Source organism: Lissotriton helveticus, chromosome 7, assembly GCF_964261635.1.
Source record: "Lissotriton helveticus chromosome 7, aLisHel1.1, whole genome shotgun sequence".
Lineage (NCBI taxonomy): Eukaryota > Metazoa > Chordata > Amphibia > Caudata > Salamandridae > Lissotriton > Lissotriton helveticus.
In genome coordinates, this window is record NC_136068.1 from 638151261 (window position 1) to 638173747 (window position 22487).

At 45.8% G+C, this 22487-nt stretch overlaps 1 protein-coding gene across 1 annotated transcript in view; it reads left to right on the forward strand.

Moving 5' to 3' along the window:
* Positions 1-22487, forward strand: part of LOC144766940 (cytochrome c oxidase subunit 6A, mitochondrial-like) — a 44485-nt gene that overhangs the window by 16302 nt on the left and 5696 nt on the right. The window contains exon 2 of the mRNA XM_078650628.1: positions 22224-22366. Coding sequence (XP_078506754.1) covers positions 22224-22366 — 143 coding nt within the window. The remainder of the gene's footprint in view (positions 1-22223; positions 22367-22487) is intronic.

Below are 22487 nucleotides of genomic sequence, written 5' to 3' on the forward strand. Positions count from 1 at the left end.
CTAGCCGCCCAACCAGAGCGCGGCTTTAGCTAACGTCACACCAACCGCTCAATCACAGCGCGGCTCTAGCCGACGTCACCCGTCCCCCTTCGCAGCAGTTCCCCTCCTTTCTCAGCTCGTCTCCTCGGTCATGCACGCGTCCCATTCATACTCTGAAAAATTACTACTTCCGTCCAAGCGATCACCTTTCTCGACTGTACGCCCACAGTCTTTTCTGTAGTTGTCACCTTAACTTGACGAAATGTCTTTCCGTCCAGACAATCGCCTTCTCTGATAGGTTACTCACACACAGTAACTTTCGACCAGCGTCCGTTACTCATACGCTCACTCTTACACTCCCCCTATCTCGGTCCCATGGCGGTCAATGGTACCGCGTGACCTCCGTACTGCGGTCGACAACTACTCGGGATGTTCGATACACCCAAACCACTTAAGCTCTGGCCTGAACTTAAGATTTGCCAGTTCACCCGTTTACCAGGTTTACCAGTTCACCAGGTTGCGCGCGCTCACAACCTTCTCTCAATCACACTACAGGCATTCAACTCCGCAAGGCATTACACTACAAATACAACACAAAACACCGCAATCTGTTCACGCATGACCCTTGTTATACTCACTCTCCTCCGATACTGCTGCTGTTCTCGCACCGTCTGCACCCTCGTCTCACGATTCTTCCGCTGCTCGTCTCTCGATGTCTAGGGGCCTTGGGGTAAACTAACCTCTCTAGATTACCTTCCTCAAGAAGATAACCATCCTACCTGCTACCAACTGTTAACGCGGGATTACTGGTTACTAGTTACCTTACCAGATCCCAAACCAAATCGACTGGATCGTTGGTACCTGTCATTGAGTAAAAGGCAATCTAACAATAGGTCAATTAATTAAGAACTTACACCACTCTAAATGACCACTGACCAAGATTAAGTTTCAAAGATTTAATATAAGGCCAAAGATAACTGAAGATACAAACTTCTTAAAATGAGATTCAGAAGGTAAACTGGTATCACTATGAACATGAATTCTTTGAATAATCTGAGTCTACAAAACAGAATAATGAGTACAAGTTCGAATATCATGAGAGTTGCCAAAATGGATACAAGTTGCAACCTCAGAGTCATTACAGAAAAGAAAATTCAGGTTAGTCTGTCCCTACACTACTCTAAGTGACATCCCTACTTAACAAGATCTTTACCCCTCTAGGTGTCAGCCGTGGTGACTTCCTAAGAAGATCACAAACTTCTCTTTGTCTCTTCTCTGATAATGGGTCTCTCCTGATCAGTCTATCTGCCTACCCATCCGCTTCCTTAGGCTCCCAAAATCATCTGCTCTGCTCTCCTCCCGGGTCGCTTTCCCTAATACAAAATCACATTTCCGATAGGAACGCCCCTTGGGACGCCCCTCACGTGGTACTTCTTTGCGCGGTAAACTCCATGATGGTACTCTTCAAGACCCTCGTTAAAGTTGACCTTGGTTCCCAGGCTTCTTCTTCAGTGCGCCGGTACCTCCTGAAATTCCTGAAGACTCCTACAGGCCTGCGCCAAGCGCCACTGAACGAGGCTCTATTCATTTCGACTGATTAGGACCCCTCGCACCTGCATGCAGGCCATCCTACAGTGGGCCTCAAATTCCAAACTCCACCATATCTATAGGTCATAAAGCATATGGAAAGCTCTGTACTTGGCACCTCTCGACTTCTCCTCTAACGAGCACATTACAGATCAAAGGAGCATCCCTATCAGTTCGGGCCTACTTGATTTACATGAAGCGGGTCCCTGCACTCTGAAAACATTCAACTTGATTTAAACAGCATTCTTAACTAACATACGTTTCTTAAAACACACATCTATAAAGCATATATTTCAAATTAAATTCGATAATACATTTTGGAAGAACCACGTTAACCCCACCTCACATTATTTTAGCAGCACGTTTAGATTTGCTGTGAATTGCCATGAGGCCTACACAATATAACTGGTTTGTAGAGTTCCACTTAACTCTTACATGATTCCTTTAACATGAGAACGTGAGGTTTTCATATTCATTCCAACATTTCTACATTAATCTCACACTGTTATGATTATTGTTACTCTACTTGAACACTCTATACGTTTCACTACTAAATATAAGACACTCTGGTGCAAGGTATATGTTAATTAACTACGTGCTTGTAAATATGGTGCACTTATACATTTTTTTTCAGATTTGTGCTCTCTCAGAGACAGCATTGAATGCTACAGTGGAAGCATAAGCAGCAATCCAAGCTTCATTTCTCTGTCTCTCTCACACGCACACATACACAGATTGGGTGCAGTGTTGCTTTCATCAGTACAAGCTCAGCTGTTCACAGAAAACAGATATATAGAGCAGTCTAAGCGTCCCTGATGCATGGAATTTGGACTTAAAAAATAATTAACCAAATCATCACCATTCGAAAGAAGCTGGATTGCTTATTTAGGACTAGACAACAGGCAGCTTTTAGCTGCCTATTGTTGAAGACTTATTGTGGTCAGTAAAAGTGCTTACAGTAGACTTTGTGTGAAACTGCTGCATTCCATTGGTCTCATTTTTTGCCTATCTTATTTGCATGCTTCTTATTCAGTGGCTTTCCTTCCTCTTCTTGTATTTGTCCCTCCCCAGAAACATGGCTTCTTTCCTATCCTCGTGATTTGATGACTTGCATCCTTCCACTCCTTACATTCAGGGAACTACCTTTTTAGGTCTTGTCTGGGAGACCACATTCGCTGTCGCTTGTGAAACTTTTTGTTAGCTTCCAAGGAGCTTAGAGCCCGCCAATTGCCTACCATTGGTTGGCTTAATCATCACTCTCATTTCATTGCTTTTGTTTGGTCAGTACATGCTGGTTTCACTTCCTCTTTGTCTCTCTCATAGAGAAAAGCCCAAGTAATGCTTCCTTTTCAAGTAAGTGTCCTTTCACTGCTCACACTTTCATAGCAGGCCTAGTTTTTTTTTGTTTTTGTGGAAGCACTCCATAAGAGTGCATTTGTTTGTTGCACGGAACTCTTACCATCCCACTGCCCCTCCTATTGTCCCCCTCCTCTGCCTCACCTTCTGCTCTGCATTTTGTTTATATTGCATGGAATCGGTCGAAGGGCATTAGAGCGCTTTACATGAGCAACAGATTGCATTACAAGAGGTCAGATTTATTTTTTTGCAGATTTTTGTCCTTCCACCCCCTCCCATATTGTTGCTTGTCCCCTACTATCCCACATTCTTGCTTGCCCGCCATGTGTTGCTTCACCCCGCCACCCTCTCTTCCTGTGTGATGTTACTACTGGCCCTCCCATTATTGCTTCCATTTATCTCACCTTTCCGCCATTGTTTCCAGCCCTCCCTCACAATCCGCCAGCCCTCCCTCACAACCCACCAGAAAAAAGCATCTGCAAAGCCAATAGGTCTTGCCTAAATGAGACCTATTGTGCTTTTAGCAATTTTGCACATTTGTTTTAGTTATGGCTGAACTTTTTTTTTAAAATAAAGTGCTAGGGCAAGTCCAGCATTGGCTGCATCTAGAGCTTTCTTTTATTACTTGCAGGAACACATGGCATCTACCCACCCTCCTTGTTGTGCTCTCTACCTCTGCAGCATAGTTTTTGTTTTTAACTTTAAAAATGTCAGACATGCTGCATAGCAGCTACGCGGCTGTACAACCTGACTAAAAACATTGACAAAGCCAATAGCTTGCATAGGAGAGACCTATTGGTTTTTCCAATGATTGTTCTTTTTATTATAGCACTCCATGTGAGTGGCTATTTTCTCACTTCCTCCTTGCTTCCCCACTGAAATTTCAACTCCACCCCATGTACTCCTTGTTGTTCCTTCCTAACCACCATGGTTTCATCACTACTCCCATCTTCCCCATCCCACTCTGGTTTCTCACTTATTTCGTAATTCACATATTTGGGTCTCGCCTAGGCAGCGCTTGCGCTGTTCTTTCAAGACATGCTGTATTCAGGGATGGACTTGAAGCTCCACCAACTTTTCCAGCCATCTTTTTAATTGGCTCCTGTCCCTTATCCTTTGTAAATGGTAGCTATTCATTGGTCAATAGGCTTAATAGTCTCGCTTTAGTATAACCTTTTCTCTTCTTGTAACCTCCCATGAGGACAACCCCTGTTACATGTGGTGCTACTCAGTATGTTTTAATTATTGCCTCGGAGCACTATTTTCTTAAATATCTTTCTCCTGCATGCTGTTCCACAACACTTTAAAAAAGTGTATTTAACCAGCACAGCATGCCGCACCTGGCAGCCGCGCCTTTTTTTCCCTTCGTTTTTTACAGTGTGCCATGGTGCGCTTTCACTTTTATAGTAGCAAGCAGACCGTCCATAATATGTAACAAGGTGGCCACAATTTTGTTTTCTTAATGCAGGACTTGCCAAAAACTTTACAAACATTGATTTCTGAACTTTTAAAAGGGTCCATACAGCGGTTGCGGTTTCACTTTCATGGTAGTGGACGTGCCCTGTTCCTTCTGCACTGCTGCGTCCCCAACTCACATGACACCTCCTCCCCTCGCCCCCACTACTCAGCAGCAGAAGCTATGAGCAGCGGTGCAGGAAGAAGAGCGGACGACAACGGCAATGTAACAGGCACAGGATCATCTCTTAATGCCTAAATACGTTTCAACTCTAAAATAACTGTAGTAATGAGCCAAGTCGGTCTTCTACAGACACGCCATGGCTGCAGAGAGGCTGTAACTGGGGGCAAGGTGGAACTTTGTTTTTTCGCTCCAGCTCTCTGGTGAGCTGGGTACCTCCTCACTCTACCCTCTGTCCTGGTACCTCCTCATGCCCTTCGAGGGAGGTGTGTCACAGACTCTCTCCCTGCCTGACTGCCCAGAGAGTAAGAGGGGTCACCGCCTCCATGTTTATCAGGTTTAATGTTCTGAACAATTGTGCACATTCCGAGCAGTGGGCCCTCTTGCATTACTGCCCCAAATAGTTACTTACGGGGGAAAAGGAGGGGCATAGGGGATGACGTGGAAGAGAGATTGGTGCGGCTACAGCCCTGGAAATGTCTCTCAATACTTCAGTCACCGTTGCACCCACCTACACAATGCAACACTTTATTACGCGCCGATTCCTACCCTGGGGCCCATCACCTAGGTTCTTTTCTCCAATGCTGGGCTCCTCTCTACAAAATAGTCACCAGTCTCCACAGCCATTCCATGTTTTCCTCATATTACAGTGACATACCTCATTTCACTCTCCCTCCCACCTATTACAGCGCATTGCCTTTCTCTTCCCACCCCCTTTTATATGACCTGCCTCCACTGCTTTTCTATCACCCTCCCAGTTTTACAGAAACCTGCCTATATGGCTTCTCTCCCCGCATTACAGACACATGCCTCCATTGTCTCTCCTTTCTCACCTCACATTAAAGTCACCTGAAGCCATTGCCATTCCCCTGTCTCACCATAAAACCGTCACCTACCTTTCCTGTCTCCCATATATTACAATTAAGGCTCTCTGTTTTCCGTTTTTACTGATTTTTACAGATAAATATATTCAATTTTGTTTTTTTTCTGGATATATTTTTAAATGTGGATAAAAACGGAAATTGGGTTGTTTTTTGAGTGATTCTAAATACCCTCTGTCATGACTGCCAGCCCAAAAGCTGTGTGGATTGATAGGTAACGGGTTAAAAAAGAAGGACATTTTAGTAAAGAGGCTTAAACAGCAGTGGATATGCACAAGGTTGATAACGAATTTTGCATATATTTTCATATAAGTGCATTGATTTATCTTCTGCGGGTGTTCATATCACTGAAACCTGGGAGGCATTCAAGCATGAGTGCATATTTACTAGTTAAATAATTGTGAAAATATACCAATATCACCTTCATTTTTTCACAAAATCCAAAATAAATGTGGATAAATGGAGATAAAATTACTGGAAAACAAATTTGGATAAATACAGACAAAAGTGTCAAAAAAACAAATAAATACCATAAAACTGGGAGCCCTAATTACAATCGCCACAACATTGCATCAAGACGTGTGAAACAGGTCCTTCTCATCCTTGCAGGGCAGGATGAGTTAAGGGTACAAATTCATAGCCACAGTTCTAAGAATTCTTCCCTCTGAACTGCACGCCCACCACACTCCCTTACAAAGGCGTGGCTGTCAGTAGTGCAGCTGGTACAGTGGCACCAAGACCCGGGTCTGAGGGACCCACTGCACTCCATTTATAGTTGTATTTGGTGCCAAACCTGACAATGAGAGAGGGGTTCCGGGTCGCCCTGTTCTGGGTGTGGTGTCTGGGGGCCCTGTTTCTTTTTTTGCATCAGATCTCTAGGCACCCTTTCTAATCCACTACTTCCTACTACATTTGAGGTTTTAGATCTCACCCTAAGCTCAATATTCTTTAAGCACATTAACCAGTTTATATTTAAATTCTTGTACATATCCAAACGCTATAGACTGATAAAAAAATTCCAAATATGATCAAACACCACATCAAGGGTAATAAGCACTATATAAATTCAAATCTTTTTTCCTCTTCTATCCATCCGCTATCTTTCTCAATCCAAATCACTGATTAACGTCCCAATTAACTTATCCACCACTCAAATTACTTTCATATTTCACTATACTAATTCAACACTAATCCTTAACGGGTTCCGGAGTAGCGTGCTACTCACCGAAAAAGTGCTTTGATGCCTCGTCAGGGGTAGTAAGCGCTATATGAATGCAATTACAGTACAATACAATACAATACATTGCCCTGGCTTATTAGGTTGGCCAGTGACATGGACCCAAATTTTGTCTAGAATCAGTTTATCATCCCCGCTCACTCGTGAAATCAGCCACATGCACAGTGGGTAACTATGGAGCCAGCAAATACCTTCTTTTACACTTCTGTACTTGCTGATTTTTAGAGTTATTAGCACCTCGCCCGTCTTTCCTTAGCTATGAGGTGAGTGAGCTCCGCTTACTCACCCAACGCTACTAGGAAAGAAAAATACATTCTTGCCCTAATGCTAGAAAGGAAATTCCATCCCCCGGCCACTGGTTCAATTAGAAATTGCAGCACTAAAAAGCGTTTGGTGAGCCTCTCAGGCCTCTGTACACATGCACTGAACAGAGAAGTGTAGTGTGGTACTTTCAAAAGAGGCAGCTGAGCTGGCACAGTGCTTGGAGCAGAGAGTGCCCGGGCAGGCTACAGTCGTCTAACTGAACGAGCAATCGTTAAAGCAGTGCCAGTTTGTACAGACGTAACTATCAGCTTAATTATGTTCAGGGGCGCATAGTCAATCTGCGTGACCAGGAAGTGAGATTTCAACGAACTGATGTAATTTTCGTGGTTTTCTTCGGGACAAACGCAGCTAACAAAATGACCGGCATCGCATCTCACTTCCAAGGCGGGACAGATTGTCTCAGCGTGGGGCAACACCGGGACGGTCATCAAGCAACGCGATCAAGGGAAACGGGTTGCATTACATCCGGGGTATGTAGAAATGAATCTGCGCAATTGTAAAGCATCACAGTCGGCATTCACAGAACACAGCCCTCCTGTCCAACCAGTGGTTCGCTAGAGAGCCGAGGGCGGAAATGTGTTGCACGCCATCCTACACCAATGCAATGCATCCGGGCTCCCATGGATTGAGACACACAAATCCAATGAGAACACAAACCACAATTACCTCCTCGTCCTGGTCTCCCCGTCCCATTCCTGATACGTGAGCAGCTAGTCTGCTCTACAGAACCCCTACCTAGCTGAGCTGTTGGCACTTCCCCCTAGGATGACGTCACCATCACGTGACTACTAAAGGGGGAAGTGCCGGATGAATCATCCTGTTTTCTTTTTTCTGCAGTCTACGACCGCGTTGCTGGCTGGGCTGTTTCCTGGAGGCTTCCTTTTTCTGACAGAAGGAAAACGGGTAAGTCTCCCTGCTGTTTGTTTGTTTTGTACGGCGTCCTGCTCTAGCGGCCGCCTCTGTTTTATTTTCACTGCCGCTTCCCCCGAGCTACATTGGGCTTCCTTTCCTCATGGGGGCATTTTTGTTCCTCGCGGCTCGCGTTAGCGGCCGGCTTTGTGTTGGGGGCGCCTGATTGCACGCGGCTCGCGTTAGCGGGCGTTTCTGTGCTCTGTGCTTCTGGGTGCTCACCTGGCTTGGGTTGGCCTGCTCCAGCGGCCGTTCTTGGGCATTCTCCGGTCCGTTTTCGCCCTGCTTTAGCGGGCAGGGGCTTTTCCATGGAGTTTGGTGTCTTGCACCATTTGAGGGGGCGATTTTGGCGGCTGGCTGGGCTTCTTATACTGGCCCAGTTTTCTTTCCCCTCCCACAGGTGTTAGGGTCCTCGCCTATATCTGGGGTCCTTTTTGGGATGTTTTTTGTCCTTGTTTTTTGCCTGTTGGGAGTGTTGTTTGGACTTGTTCTTCTGCAATGGATTCAGTCGCTTCTTCTTCTGCGACCCCTCTGGATGCCCTGCGCCTCATTATTAATGAGGCTGTGGCTGCTGCTTTCCTGGCTAGGGACGCGGCTGAGCCTCCTCCCAAGGTGCCTCGTGTGTCTTTAGATCCACAAGATGCTCCTGAGGGTGACGTTGATCCTGGTGAGGATGAGGGTGTCCGTGGTCGTTTTGTTCAGGGTGCTGAGCTCGCTGACCTGTTTGCCCATGTGAGGTCCAACTTGGGTTTTTCTCTTCCTGCGGATGCTGTTGTTGAGGATGACTTTTTTACGCAGTATGTCCAGCCTGCTCCGGATTCTTTGCCTTTGCATGGTGCGGTGCGTAATGTGCTGTCCCACGAATGGAAGGAGGTGGACAAGTCTTCTTTTCCTCGTTTCCTGTCCAGACGTTACCCTCTTGAGGGTTTTGCTGATGAATTCCCTCAGGCTGTGAAAGTGGACAATTTGATGGCTGGCCTTTCCTCTCAGGGATTGGTTGTTTCTGAGGACGCCCTTCCTGCGGACGCTGTGGATAAGCGTGTTGAGGGGGCGGTGAAGCGTTCCTATGCTGCTTCTAATTTCTCTGTCCGGGCGACTGCGTATTCCAACTATATGGTTCAGTCTCTCCTTAAGGACTTCCAGTCCCTGTCTGTTCTGCTGTCCGAGGGCGAGGATGCCACTCCTCTTCTGTCTTTGATGGAGTTGCAGGTGTGTTACCTGTCGGACATTTCCTTTGACAATTTGGGGGCGGCGTCCGCCGCTTCTGGTGCTTCCATTGCTGCCCGGCGTCATATTTGGATGCGTTCCTGGAAGGCGGACTCTTCGCAGAAGTCGGTCCTCCTTAAGTTGCCTTTTGAAGGTTCTAAGGTGTTCGGTCCTCAGCTGGAGGGCATGGTCAAGCAGTCCGCGGAGAACCGCAAGCTGGTGGTTCCGATCCGTCCTCCTGCTCGGGGGCGTGGATTTGGTTATCGTCGCGCTTTTGGGCCTCCTGCTCGTGGCGCTGCTCAGCCCTTTCGTGGCAGGGGTCGTGGCCGGGGGGCCCCTGGAGGTGCCAAGCCCCGGGCCGCTGCCGGTGTTGCCACCCCCGCTTCCTCCTCTTCTCAATGACTGTCTGCATTTACCCGTTGGTGGTCGACTCCAGCGCTTCCGCGCCCAGTGGTTGTCGGTTCCGGATGCCTGGGCGGTTCAGACTGTTTCGGAAGGTTGCCGGATAGAGTTTTCCTCTCCTCCTACTCCGGGTTTTGTTCAGACTCCCCTGCCCCGTCTTCCTTTGCGAAGGGTGTCTTTGTTGGCGGGTGTTCAACTCCTGTTGGAGAAACAGGCTGTTGTGGAGGTTCCACCGCTGGAGAGGGGCGAGGGTTGCTACTCAATCCTCTTTCTGGTTTCCAAGAAGGACACTTCGGATCTTCGTCCTGTTCTGGATCTGAAGCGTGTCAACCGCTTCGTCGTCCATCGCCCTTTCAAGATGGTGACCCTCCAGTCCATCCTGCTCTGGTCCTTCCGGGTGGCTTCCTGGCGTCCCTGGATTTGATGGATGCGTACCTGCATGTTCCTGTCCATTCTGCCGACCAGCGTTTTCTGCGCTTTGCTGTGGGGACCCATCACTACCAGTTCCGGGTGCTGCCTTTCGGCCTGTCCTCTGCGCCCAGGGTGTTCACCAAGCTCCTGGCCCCTCTGGTGGGTATTCTTCATTCTGTGGGGCTGCTGGTGTTTCCATATCTGGATGACTGGTTGATTGTCTCTCCGTCTTTTTCGCAGGCTCTGTCGGATGTGGCCCAGGTGTGTCATCTGCTGGGTTCCTTTGGGTTCCTTATCAACCACCGGAAGTCCTCCCTGGTGCCCTCTCAGTCCCTGAAGTTCCTGGGGGCTTTCTTCCGGATGGACCTGGGCATGGTGTTCCTCTCCCAGGAGCGCCAGTTGACTTTGTTTCGCCACCTTTCTTGGCTTCTTTCCCAGTCGCAGGTGTCTGCCCGTCTCTGGTTGCGGAGTCAGGGGGAGATGGCGTCCACTCTTCATCTCCTTCCTTGGGCCCGACTGCATCTGTACCCCCTGTTGCATCATGTCCTGTCTCACTGGGATCCCGCCTCCTTGGTCTTCGAGACTCTGATCCCTGTCACTCCGGGGATTCGGGCGGATCTCCAGTGGTGGTTGTCTCCTCTCTCCCTTTCCGGGGGGTTCGATCTCCTTCCCCCTCGGTCTGTGGTTGTGTTGTCCACGGATGCGAGTGCTTTGGGATGGGGGGCTGTTCTGGGTTCTTCCAAGGGTCAGGGTCGGTGGTCCCGATTCGAGTCCCTCCAGTCCTCGAACTGGAAGGAGCTGAGGGCGGTCTGGCTTGCTCTCCTTTGGTTCGCTCCTCTCCTTCGGGGTCGGGCGGTCTCTGTGCAGACCGACAATCAGGTGGTTCGCACCTATGTGAATCACCTGGGGGGCATGTGTCATTCTCTCTTTCTCCTGTCCCAGGAGATCGGCCTTTGAGCCGAGTCGAATCTGTTGTCTCTGACGGCGGTCTATCTTCCGGGGAAGGAGAATGGGCCTGCGGATACTTTGAGCAGGGTGTTCCCCTCCTCAGTGTCCCTCTGTCTGTCCCCGGATCTGTTTGGCCAGATTGTCCTTCGATTCCGCCTCCCTTGGCTGGATCTTTTTGCCTCGGAGGATTCCGCCCTTCTTCCTCTGTTTTGCAGCATCATTCCGTCTCCGTTGGCTTGGGCGACCGATGCTTTCTCGATTCCTTGGTCGGGGGGTCTGCTGTTTGCCTTCCCTCCGTTTGCCTTAATTCCGAGGGTCCTCCGGAAGATTCGTTTGGATCGGGCGGAGGTTCTCCTGGTGGTTCCGGAGTGGTCTCGGCAGTCTTGGTTTCCCCTTCTGCTGACTTTTCCCGTTTGCCCTCATTGGAGGTTTCCCCTGTCTCCCTGCCCCTGCGGGCTCCTCTTCTCAGTCTTGCCTCCCTGCGTCGCCTCCGGCTGGGGGTTTGGCACTTGAGAGGTTGAGTTTGCTGGGTCTGGGTTGCTCGTTGGAGGTTGCCCAGTGTCTTCAGCTTTCCCGGCGTCCTTCCACCTTGAAGTCTTATGCCCGTCACTGGAAGTCTTTTTCCACCTGGTGTCTTGGGAGGGGTCTCTCTCCTGCCTCCTGTGAGGCCGTGCGGGTGTTGGACTTCTTGCGGGATGGTTTTGTCTTGGGACTGGCGGTTTCTTCCCTGCGGGCGCAATGGGCTGCCGTTCTTGCCTTTCGGGGTTCCTCTGTTTCTTCTGTCTCCCCGTTGGTGGCTCGCCTTCTGAGGAGTTTCTTGCTTCACCGTCCTGTATCCCGTTCCCCTGTGCCTCCTTGGGATCTGCCCTTGGTTCTTCGGGCTTTGACGGGTCCTCCGTTTGAGCCTTTGGACTCCGTGGCCCTGAAGTTCCTTTCTGCCAAGGATATCTTCCTGGTGGCCATTACCTCTGGGCGTAGGGTTGGTGAGATTGGTGCGCTGATGGCTTCTCCCCCCTTCTTGCGCTTCTGCGCTGACAAGGTCGTTCTCCGTCCGAGTCAGTTTTTTCTCCCTAAGGTGATTTCGACTTTTCACTGTCAGGAGGATATTGTTCTCCCTGTGTTTTTTCCGGCTCCTGCCTCTCCTGAGGAGGAGCTGCTCCATTCTTTGGATGTGTTGAGGGCTCTCCGCATCTACTTAGAGCGTACGGCTGGTTTCCGTAAGGTTGATTTCCTGTTCCTCACCTACGGCCTGTCGGGTCTGGGGCTTCGCCCTTCTTTGTCCACCTTGTCTCGTTGGGTCAAGGGCGCAGTGGTTTCTGCTTATGATTCGGTCCACTGCCCCCTGCCTTCTTCTGTTCAGGGTCGGTCGACTCGGAGTGTTTCGTCCTCCTGGGCCATGTTCAGGGGTGCCTCTTTGCGAGACATTTGCAATGCTGCTACGTGGGCTTCTCCCCACACTTTTGTTGCCCATTATCGTCTGGAGTTGGGGATGGCGGCCTCGGCTGCTTTTGGGACTAGTGTTCTGTCTGCAGTACTTGTTTTGTAGTTTTGTACTGTTTTGATTGATTAAAATGGACCTGTTTTTCTGACATTCTTCTGGTCTGTTTTTTTCTTACAATCATGCTTGGGTATGGGCTCACGTATCAGGAATGGGACGGGGAGACCAGGACGAGGAGGTAATTCCCGGTTACTCACCGGTAATAACCATTACTCCGAGTCCTGGTCTCCCCGTCCCATTCCTGAGCCCTTCCCTCCCTCCCTGGTTTGGGTTTTCCGTGGGTGATTGTATGTGTTTCGTTCTGTTGTCTTTGGTATTTTCAGGATGATTCATCCGGCACTTCCCCCTTTAGTAGTCACGTGATGGTGACGTCATCCTAGGGGGAAGTGCCAACAGCTCAGCTAGGTAGGGGTTCTGTAGAGCAGACTAGCTGCTCACGTATCAGGAATGGGACGGGGAGACCAGGACTCGGAGTAATGGTTATTACCGGTGAGTAACCGGGCATAACAGACCACAAACACACAAGAAAACAACCACTACCAAACGCAAAAAGAAAAAAACAACACAACCTTAAAAAATAGCAACAGAACACCAGCAGCCACACATGCAAAACAACACAGTAAAATAACTCAGCAACACAACAGCACAACAATGCAAACATCCATTTATGTCTGTTATTTTGTTGTGTTTTGACATTGTAATGCTGTATAGTTGTATAATGCTGATGTACTGCGTGTTGGGGTATGTGAACATACTGTGTTGAGCTGGTTATTGCAGTGTTGCTGTGATATCTTGGTGTTTCGTATTTGGGTTTAGTATTGGAGTGTTGCTGTATTTAAAGGTTGTCTTTTTTCATGTTATGTTCGTACATTGTTCCTGTCTTTTTTATTGTCTTGTCTTGATATGTTGTTGCATTGTGGTGAGGTTTTGTTGATGTGCTGTTGTTTTGTTATTCTGTCCTCATTCTGTTCTGTCATTGTGTTGTGGTTTTGTATTGTGTTGTTTTTTATGCTGCGATTGTGCATTGTAGTATGCCTTTTTTACGTTGTTTCTTGTGTTACGTTCGGCTGCACTATGTTCTATTATTGTAATGGAGTTATGCGCCTGGTTGTTACTACATTGTGTTGTGCTATGTTGTATGTCAGCTATCACCCACTGTAGGTTGGAGGCCTGGTCGCTTGCTGGTACCTTTCACTGGAGCCTGAGTGTGACCTGTGATGGATTCCGGCGCCTGCACACCATAGTCCCAAAGCAGTTGGGAAGAGTTTCCAGATTGAGCTCTTTCTTAGCATAAATTCATCGCCGTGATGATGCTTCTGCGGCCAGAGTGAGCCGCTAATTTCCCATCAAAAAGGGTTACCCTCAGTGAGGTTTCAAAATGTACAACCACAGATACAATAAGGCCACGGGAGTGGCCACGCCCACTAGGGAGGTCTTTTTAAAGTTTAAATTGAGTTGCATAACTGCTGATCCTGTTGTTTCATGCTGAATTGCCAATGATTAAGGGTCAAAAGTACCCGAAACGCGCCTGGCAGCATTTTTATGATGACTTTTGCTGAAAACTGCATGCAGCCTTCGCGAAATAAAATACAGAGAACAATATTACACCGGGGTAACCTTTTTTGTGGGATATATATATATATATATATATATATAATATATATATATATATATACATTTCCACACCACAAGTTGCCTTTGTTAGAGTGCACTCCCAACAAGTCTTTCAGAAGCACAGGAACAACCTTCGTGAAGCACAAATAAAATAATAATCGCATGCCTTGCCTGACGCGTTTCAGAGTAAACAACCCTTTCCTCAGAGGCAGCATGCCAAACAGTGTTCTTTCCATAATCACTCCAACTGACATATCCCATCTAATTTATATCCTGCCCAGCTGGGCCTGAATGAAATGAATCACAGGAGTTGGAGTCCCTATTTAACCCTCGTGGGTCCGGAAACACAGAACATGCTTATATTTTAAACACCATACTTTTCTTTTATTTAGCATTACTTGCACAGTCACGGATATATATATATATATATATATATATATATTACCTACTGGCGGTCGCCAGTAGGTATATATAGTTAGGATTTTTTCCCTATGGGATTTTTGAAAATTCTATGTCTAATAACTTTGGCATTTGTGGACGGAATTGGCTGAAATTTTCAGGAAAATGGCACATTTTGTTTCTGAGCAGCCCCTGAAAATTTTGGGGGGGTTCGTCAAGGGGGGGCCGAGAAAAAAGGGGGGTCCCAAAACGCGTTTTTCCCATGTTAATTTCCATAGGGCGGTTGGCCTCACTTTTAGCCCGAACGGCTGAATGGATTTGCACGAAACTTGGCAAAATTGTAGGGACTGGTAGCCCGATGTGCCTTTTGTAGGTCTCAATATATGTGCTCCAGTGGATTTTGAGAAATTAACGTTTAAAAAAAGATATATATCTGTAACAGCGGACCGGGCAGCGGCCCAGGACGCGTACTTGTCGCGCAACGGAGCTTTGTGAAGCGAAGCTGATTGGTTCTCCGGCGTCTGTCAACATTCCAAACAGTCCGTAGCGGCCGCCATCTTGTCTCTCTGTAGGATCGAGAGACAAGAGGAGGTCAAAACAAAGGGGGAAATAACTATAAGGGGGCATAGTAGATCCTCGCTGACCCCCTAGGTTTGATGTGGAGGTTTTAAAAGGGCCCCGCGGGGCAAAAAAAAATAATAATAATAATAATCGAACGGCTGAATGGATTTGCACGAAACTTGGCAAAATATTAGGGACTGGTAGCCCGATGTGCCTTTGCTAGGTCTCAATATATGTGCTCCAGTGGATTTTAAGAAATTAACGTTCAAAAAAAGATATATATCTGTAACAGCGCTCCGCTTCGCGTAACGGAGGTTTGCGAAGCTGATTGGTCATTCTGTCACTGGGCTATAGTTGGGCTACATCTGGCTGATATTTGGGCTACATTTGTTTTTTTGTGTGTCTGGCGGCCATCTTTGGGCTACATTGGGCTACATTGGGCTACATTTGGGCTCCAACATATATATAGGCCAATGTAGCCCAATATATATTTTTCAAAGTTAATTTTCGTAAAAACCACTGGAGCATATATCTTGAGACATAGCAAAGGCACATCGGGCTACCAGTCCCTACAATTTTGCCAAGTTTCGTGGAAATCCATTCAGCCGTTCGAGCTAAAAGTGAGTCCAACCGCCCTATGGAAATGAAGGAAATGAATGGGTAATTTGTAATTAGCAAATAGCTCATCGCAAACTAGGAATGGTAAAGAATCGCTATTTATTCCTTAAAGTTCGCTATTTAGGAAATGCAAAAAACTTTGATGATACATATGGCGGTTCATCTCTAACAAGATAAGAAGCATAGGGATACATTTATGATGACTGGCGCATCACCAGGGATGTGTTAGTCATTCTGTGCCGCTGTTCCGTCACCTATGGTGTGCTGCATTTACAATGCGGCGCATCATGGGGCAAAAACAGCACAGATGCGTGATGTATCTGTGCCGTAAAGGTGGCGCATTGCTGGAGTTGTATCGCAAGTGTGATGAAGCTCCAGCAAGGGTCGGGGGTGCCCCTGTCGCAGGGTTTCTGTTCTCACACAGAACTGTGGACAGAGGATTGGAACCTCGGCGAATTAGGGTGTCCCAAAACTCACGTTAGTAATCAAAAACTCCTTAGCAAGCTAGGTACAGTGTCACATTGGATATAACAAACTCTCAATGTTTAGACAATCCAGAATATGAACTTATAGTACCTCAGGATACGTGGAACTCATGAACAGTCGGTCGTTATATATTTCTTAGAAACCAGAACATGGAGTTAAGAAGAACACATGTGTATTTGAAATGTTTATTTACTAATGCCGTCTTCACAGGCGTAGTATCTTAGATAATACAAGTACACATATTATCAGTAGCAAAATTACCAGCATAGTTACTAGTACATAAAAAGCGAATGGTGATAGTATGTTAACATGCTGTAAATGAATAAGAGTTAGCAACACTTATAAGCAGCCGCGGGCCGTGGAGGGAGTTACGGTGGGGCAGGGAGGCGGGGAGGGGGAGGGGCAAGGTAGAGAGGGCTCCACCCTGCTTCTCCCCCTCCCCGCCTCCCTGCCTCACCGTAACTCCCTCCACGGCCCGCGGCTGCTTATATCTCACCCTCCCTAATACACATATTATATTATTTGCTAAGAAGGTCTCTTTGTGTTGGTTTAGGGCGTGCCCATACTTTAGTGTCTTAGATTTGAAGGAATCACATCAGCATACACCAGCTCTCTCTTCATGTGAGCCGCATCAACTGTTGTGTATGTGTGTTCGGCAATGCAATATAAAACCCGCCTCATGCCCAGAATTGGCAGAAGTTGCACTTATGTTATGAGTATGAAGTCGTGGAGATCAGACCTCATAACAATTCTGTATCGTGTTGTTCTTGAAACTTTAGCACTCGCTGTACAGATATAGTTTAACAAGCAAAGCAGATAGTAGAGCAATAACATATTATTCTCATGTAAACCACGATGAACTACTAGGTGGAAAGCTAAAGCAACAACTAAGTGTCGTGTGCAGAAGTTGCAAAAAAGGAAAAATGGCGTTTAAACCGGTAATGAGCCCATGCTAACTTAACACGGTGTAAAGATATCCAGGACCTAGATGACACCTCCCCATGATCCGGAAACGAACTGAATAAGATAATAGAAGTGCCATCTCATGAGAGCAGATTGCAAGTTTATATGTGGACGGTCCGCAAGGTAAAGCATTAAAAACTAGGAAAATTTAATGCTAAAGAAAAATAAAACAGCCAAGTACTTTATCGAGTCTTAAGCCAATAGGCAAGGTAAATAATAAAAACTTGACAAATAAGTCAATGAATTGTCAATGAAATGCTAGTACTCAGCATATCAAACATGAAAAAGGTCTATGACATAACTGTGTATGCAAAATAGGCTGCAACAGCCTCCAATAGGAAGTCACCGTCTTCATCCGAAAACAGTTCAGCCATCCAATTTAAAAGCGGAAAAGAACATACGTGCTCTCCCAGCACCGGATCCTCTATCACCATCAGAGGACAGCTCGGTGGGTTTTCAAGAAAGCTCTGTTCCAAGAAAGACTGTGCTGCCGCCAGTAAATTCCAGGGACCAAGTAGTCCATGCATCAATGCCACAGCCATAATCCTTTCGCCAGGACAAACCAACTCGTGAGTAATGATAGGAGTCATCAGCTGATTAAAGTCGACGTCAGGAGAAACCGGTCCGCAGAGACACAAATCAATGGCCCAATCGAAATCACAGGTCAGGCAGTGAAATACAGGCTGGACACAGGTGAAGTAGGAGAATCGAAAAGATAATCCATATGCCGTGCTTAATATCGCCAACGGCATTGTGCCATAATATTCTAGCATGCGATTGCGGAACAGTGTCAGCAGCTGCAGGGTGGGAGGTTGCATAGGAGGGACATCCATATTTAAAAATGTAAAAAAGCACAAGAGCGTCCGCTGGTAATGCAAGTAAAAATGCCAATCCACGAACCAGAGTGGAGAAAATAGAATGAAAGGAAGCAGGGATGAGTCCAAAGATTTTCTCAAATGAAGTCACGAGACCACTGGTAACAACTTTAAAAAAGTGCGCCAGGGACTTTGCGGAGGATGCGTTAAAGATAGTCGGAACCATCTTGCTGAATTTGAAAGGCAAATCTGAATTGAAAAGTGTGTGCACCTCTGTACGGGTGTTCGCTATGTGAAGCACGAAAGTTTCACGGGCCGAACTCAAGGCCACCTCTCTCTGAGACAAAAGAGCTCTTATTCTTGCCATGCCGTTGAAATCTGTCCCAAGGTTGGTATTTGTGGCCAGATTGAAAACTCCCTATGTTCATGTGTGGGAGGAAATAGAACATTTCTGCAGCAAATAACCCGTTCACTTACTGTTACGATAAAAGGAATACTTTTAATTAACTCAGAACAATCTTCATTATTGAGCATCAAATAACTACCATTTTCCAACAACTTGAACGTGGGGATGATAGCAGGAACTGGCGTGCCTTGCAACACGCAAGCCATATTTGGTCGGTGTTTGTTGCATGAACCGTGTAACTGTATGTGCCTACACATTAGTGAATGATCTGGCGTCTCAGTGCATTCCTCTCCATTCAGATAAACTTCTTGATCATCTTTGAAACATCTGTATGTGTATGGAAGCGACCAGACCTCATGAAGAAAAGCACTACCTAAAGGTTCATAACGACCTATTGGTATATATTTCATACAATTTGAAAACTTATATAAAGCAAAAGGCAGCGTTATTAAACCGTGGATAAGGCACGTTGCCAAAAAACCCGCAATCCTCTGCTGATGATGTCACTGAGCATGTCATGAATGATGTAATATGTGACATCATCAGCAGTGGATTACGGGTAATAGTATCTCTAGTTTACTCCCCTATAGCTGTCTTTCTTTTAACATAAGTGTCTGTTTCCTTCCCTTATACTTACTGTTTTTGGTTCGCTTCCGGTTCGCGTACCGGGGAGCGAACTGGGAAGCGAACTAAGAGAAATAGAGGTTGGCACAGTTCCAAATATTGTACCAATTTTTTAATAACGGGGAGGTAGTTCTGAAAAGAACTTTTTTTTTTATTTTTCAGAACATTTTTTTACTTTTTTTGAATTTTTCTGAACAGTTTTATATTTTTTGGGGTTTTTCTTGGAAGGGGCAATGAAAACGATTCATTGTAAAGGGCTCAACAGGAGCAACAAAACAAAAAAAAGAAGTATTTATTATTTTGGGCGTTTCGTACAAACTTGCATATGATAGTCAATAGCTCTGTTGATCAGAGTGATGCTTTTTTCTCCGTAGGAAATGAATCCATCGCAAAATACGCAGATGTGTTTTACATCACCAAATCTCATTTGTATATTTGGCACCATCTCCCTGCCCTCTGGTCCCGTTACTTCCGGTACAACAGATCTTCTGGCCATAATAGGGAGATTATCTAGGTCGTTCCGAAACTGTGCAGCACTGTAGTTGTTAGGATGCCACCTAGTCATATGGCGATGCATTGTGTAGTTTCCGAAACTGTATTTTTTGTCGGTCCCTCTGGACAGTCTATCTTGACATATAAGGCAAGTTACGTATCTTGCATTTACTTTTTTCTGACCTTTGGGAATTTTAAAAAATTGCCAAATGAAGTTTTCTTTCCGGTGAGACGTCCTGGGCTGCTCAGGCAAAAACTGCCTCTCTTCGTGCTCGTCCTCCTGTTCCTCTTCTTCCTCTCCTTGTTGAATTATAACTTGAGCAGGTGGTCCACTCTTCCTTGGATGTGGTGGAGGTGGTGGGGAAGCACCAGCTGAAGCTACTAAAGAAGCCATTGCTCAGTGATCACAAAGGGTCTTTCTCTCACAATGATGAAAGTCAGAGTGAGGAAAGAAGGAGGGATTTTCATCATTTGGGAAAAACAAGAGTTCTCAACCAATCAAAAGTGTTCATTTTAGATTATATGACCTAGTCTTACATCATTAGGAAACCAAAAGTGAAATGAACCAATGAAAAGTGTTATTACCAAGTCACATGACTTGCTGTGTTTACGTTAAGCGCTTTGCAGGGCCTCCCGGTTTGCTTCCAGAAACCTGCGCTTTGCGACTCGCTTCGCGTACCAGTTCGCTAACGTTGTACGTCATATGACGTATCACGCGACAACGTGAAACGTCATGCGGACGGGAGGCGTCACGATGTTGTTTTCTAACGCGGCACTTGCGGTAAAGAAACGTTTACCGGCTTGCGGTCTATTTCGCGGCATCAAGGTCAGCTAACGGGAAGCTTCCTGATTCGCGAAGCGGGAACGAAGAAAAAAATATATTTAAAAAAAAAATTATTCATAAACATATAAAATATATTTTTGGATTTAAAGAAGAATACATTTTACAGCTACAGATATTAGCTGTTAAAAAACCAATGAAATTCACAGAAAAAACCATAGGTTATAGACCATATATAGTTAGGAATTAGCATTTACAAAACCTTGAAAATTCACTGAAAAAACCATAGGTTATAGACCATATATAGTTAGGAATTAGCATTTAGAAAACCTTATTTTACTCACACAAAACCATTGAAATTCCATATATAGTTAGTTGCACTAACTATATATCGCGCACCCGCAATCCACTGCTGATGATGTCACATATTACATCATTCATGACATGGTCAGTGACATCACTGATGACATCACTGATGACATCTCAAATGACATCACTGATGACATCACTGATGACATCTCAAATGACATCACTGATGACATCATGACACACCAATACCAGTTACTACATAAGCACTCACTGATTCCTACGTCTACACACACATTCACTCATTCACCCATACAATCACTCATACATACAGTCACTTATTATTACAACACTATCATATGCACTCATACACCTATGCAGACAGTCACACACTGCCACTCATCCATGGAGTTACTCACACACCAAGCCAGTCCTGTAAAGAATCAATCACACTTCCATTTCTTCATCTATACAGTTAAACACAGAACACCATACTTCAGTGACATCACTGATGACATCACTAATGACATCTGAAATGACATCACTGATGACATCTCAAATGACATCACTGATGACATCATGACACACCAATACCAGTTACTACATACACACTCACTGATTCGTACGTCTACACACACATTCACTCATTCACCCATACAATTACTCATACATACAGTCACTTATTATTAGAACACTATCATATGCACTCATACACCTAGTCAGTCCTGTGAAGAATCAATCACACTTCGATTTCCTCATCTATAGTTAAACACAGAACACCATACTTTTCACACATATACTAACACATACTTACTCTCTTATACAATCACTGATACAAGTACACATTGATATGCACAGAGTCACACACCTCCCAGCCAGCCACACACACACTCAGTCTTCCATACATCCAGTCATTCTTCAATATGTAAAACGTATTTAAACTTTACAAAAACACACAGACACTAGATGATGTCATCAGTGATGTCATTTGAGATGTCATCAGTGATGTCATCAGTGATGTCACTGACCATGTCATGAATGATGTAATATGTGACATCATCAGCAGTGGATTGCGGGTGCGCGATATATAGTTAGTGCAACTAACTATATATGGAATTTCAATGGTTTTGTGTGAGTAAAATAAGGTTTTCTAAATGCTAATTCCTAACTATATATGGTCTATAACCTATGGTTTTTTCAGTGAATATATATATATACATAATTCAACTTGTCCTCTGTGGCAGTCACATCACCCGCGGGGTGATTTTCAATAATTTATTCCTGCAGATGAACATTCCTTTGAAACAAATGGTGCAAATTACAAAGGTCCATGACCCCTGTCATACTGTGCCTGGAGTGGCAAACGGCTTTTGTCATTTTTCAGCTTGACATTAATGGCACTGTGCTAACCCTATGCATAACAACTTTGCTGGAAAAATAGCAGAAGTCTTTGGCTCCCTTCTAGCTCGGCGTGAATGGCACTGTGCTAATCCTAAGCTTAAAAAATGGTAGAAAATAGACAGTGGTGGTAAGCAGATTCAGAGTGCCACTAGTGTTGTAGGATGCTCCATTTAAAGAAGCTGCTCTTCGCCTAAACTTGGGCACTACCCAGAGTTCCTTGCTTCCTGCTTTGCATAATTTATTCAGCACTCTAAGCAAGAGTGAGAGATATATTTAGAAGTTGTCGTTACTATGAATGAATGAATGAAATATAACAAGATTTAAGAACATATCTTAATACGACTAATTTACTCATCCTTTGATTCTCTGTGTTTGTGGAGCAGCTCGCACATGGAAGATCCTGTCTTTCGTGGTAGCACTGCCTGGCGTGGGGATCTGCATGTTGAATGCGTGGCTCAAGAAGGAGAATCACCCGCACGAGTCTCCGGAGTTCAAGCCGTACACCCACCTTCGGATCCGCACCAAGGTATGACGAGACAGTGCAAGTTAAAGAACTGAAGGTGGGCAATCTGAAGGGGTAGACCATAGACAGCGGATGGTGGCAGATCTGTGCAAGAGGTAGAACAGTACAGTGGAGGAACCACTGC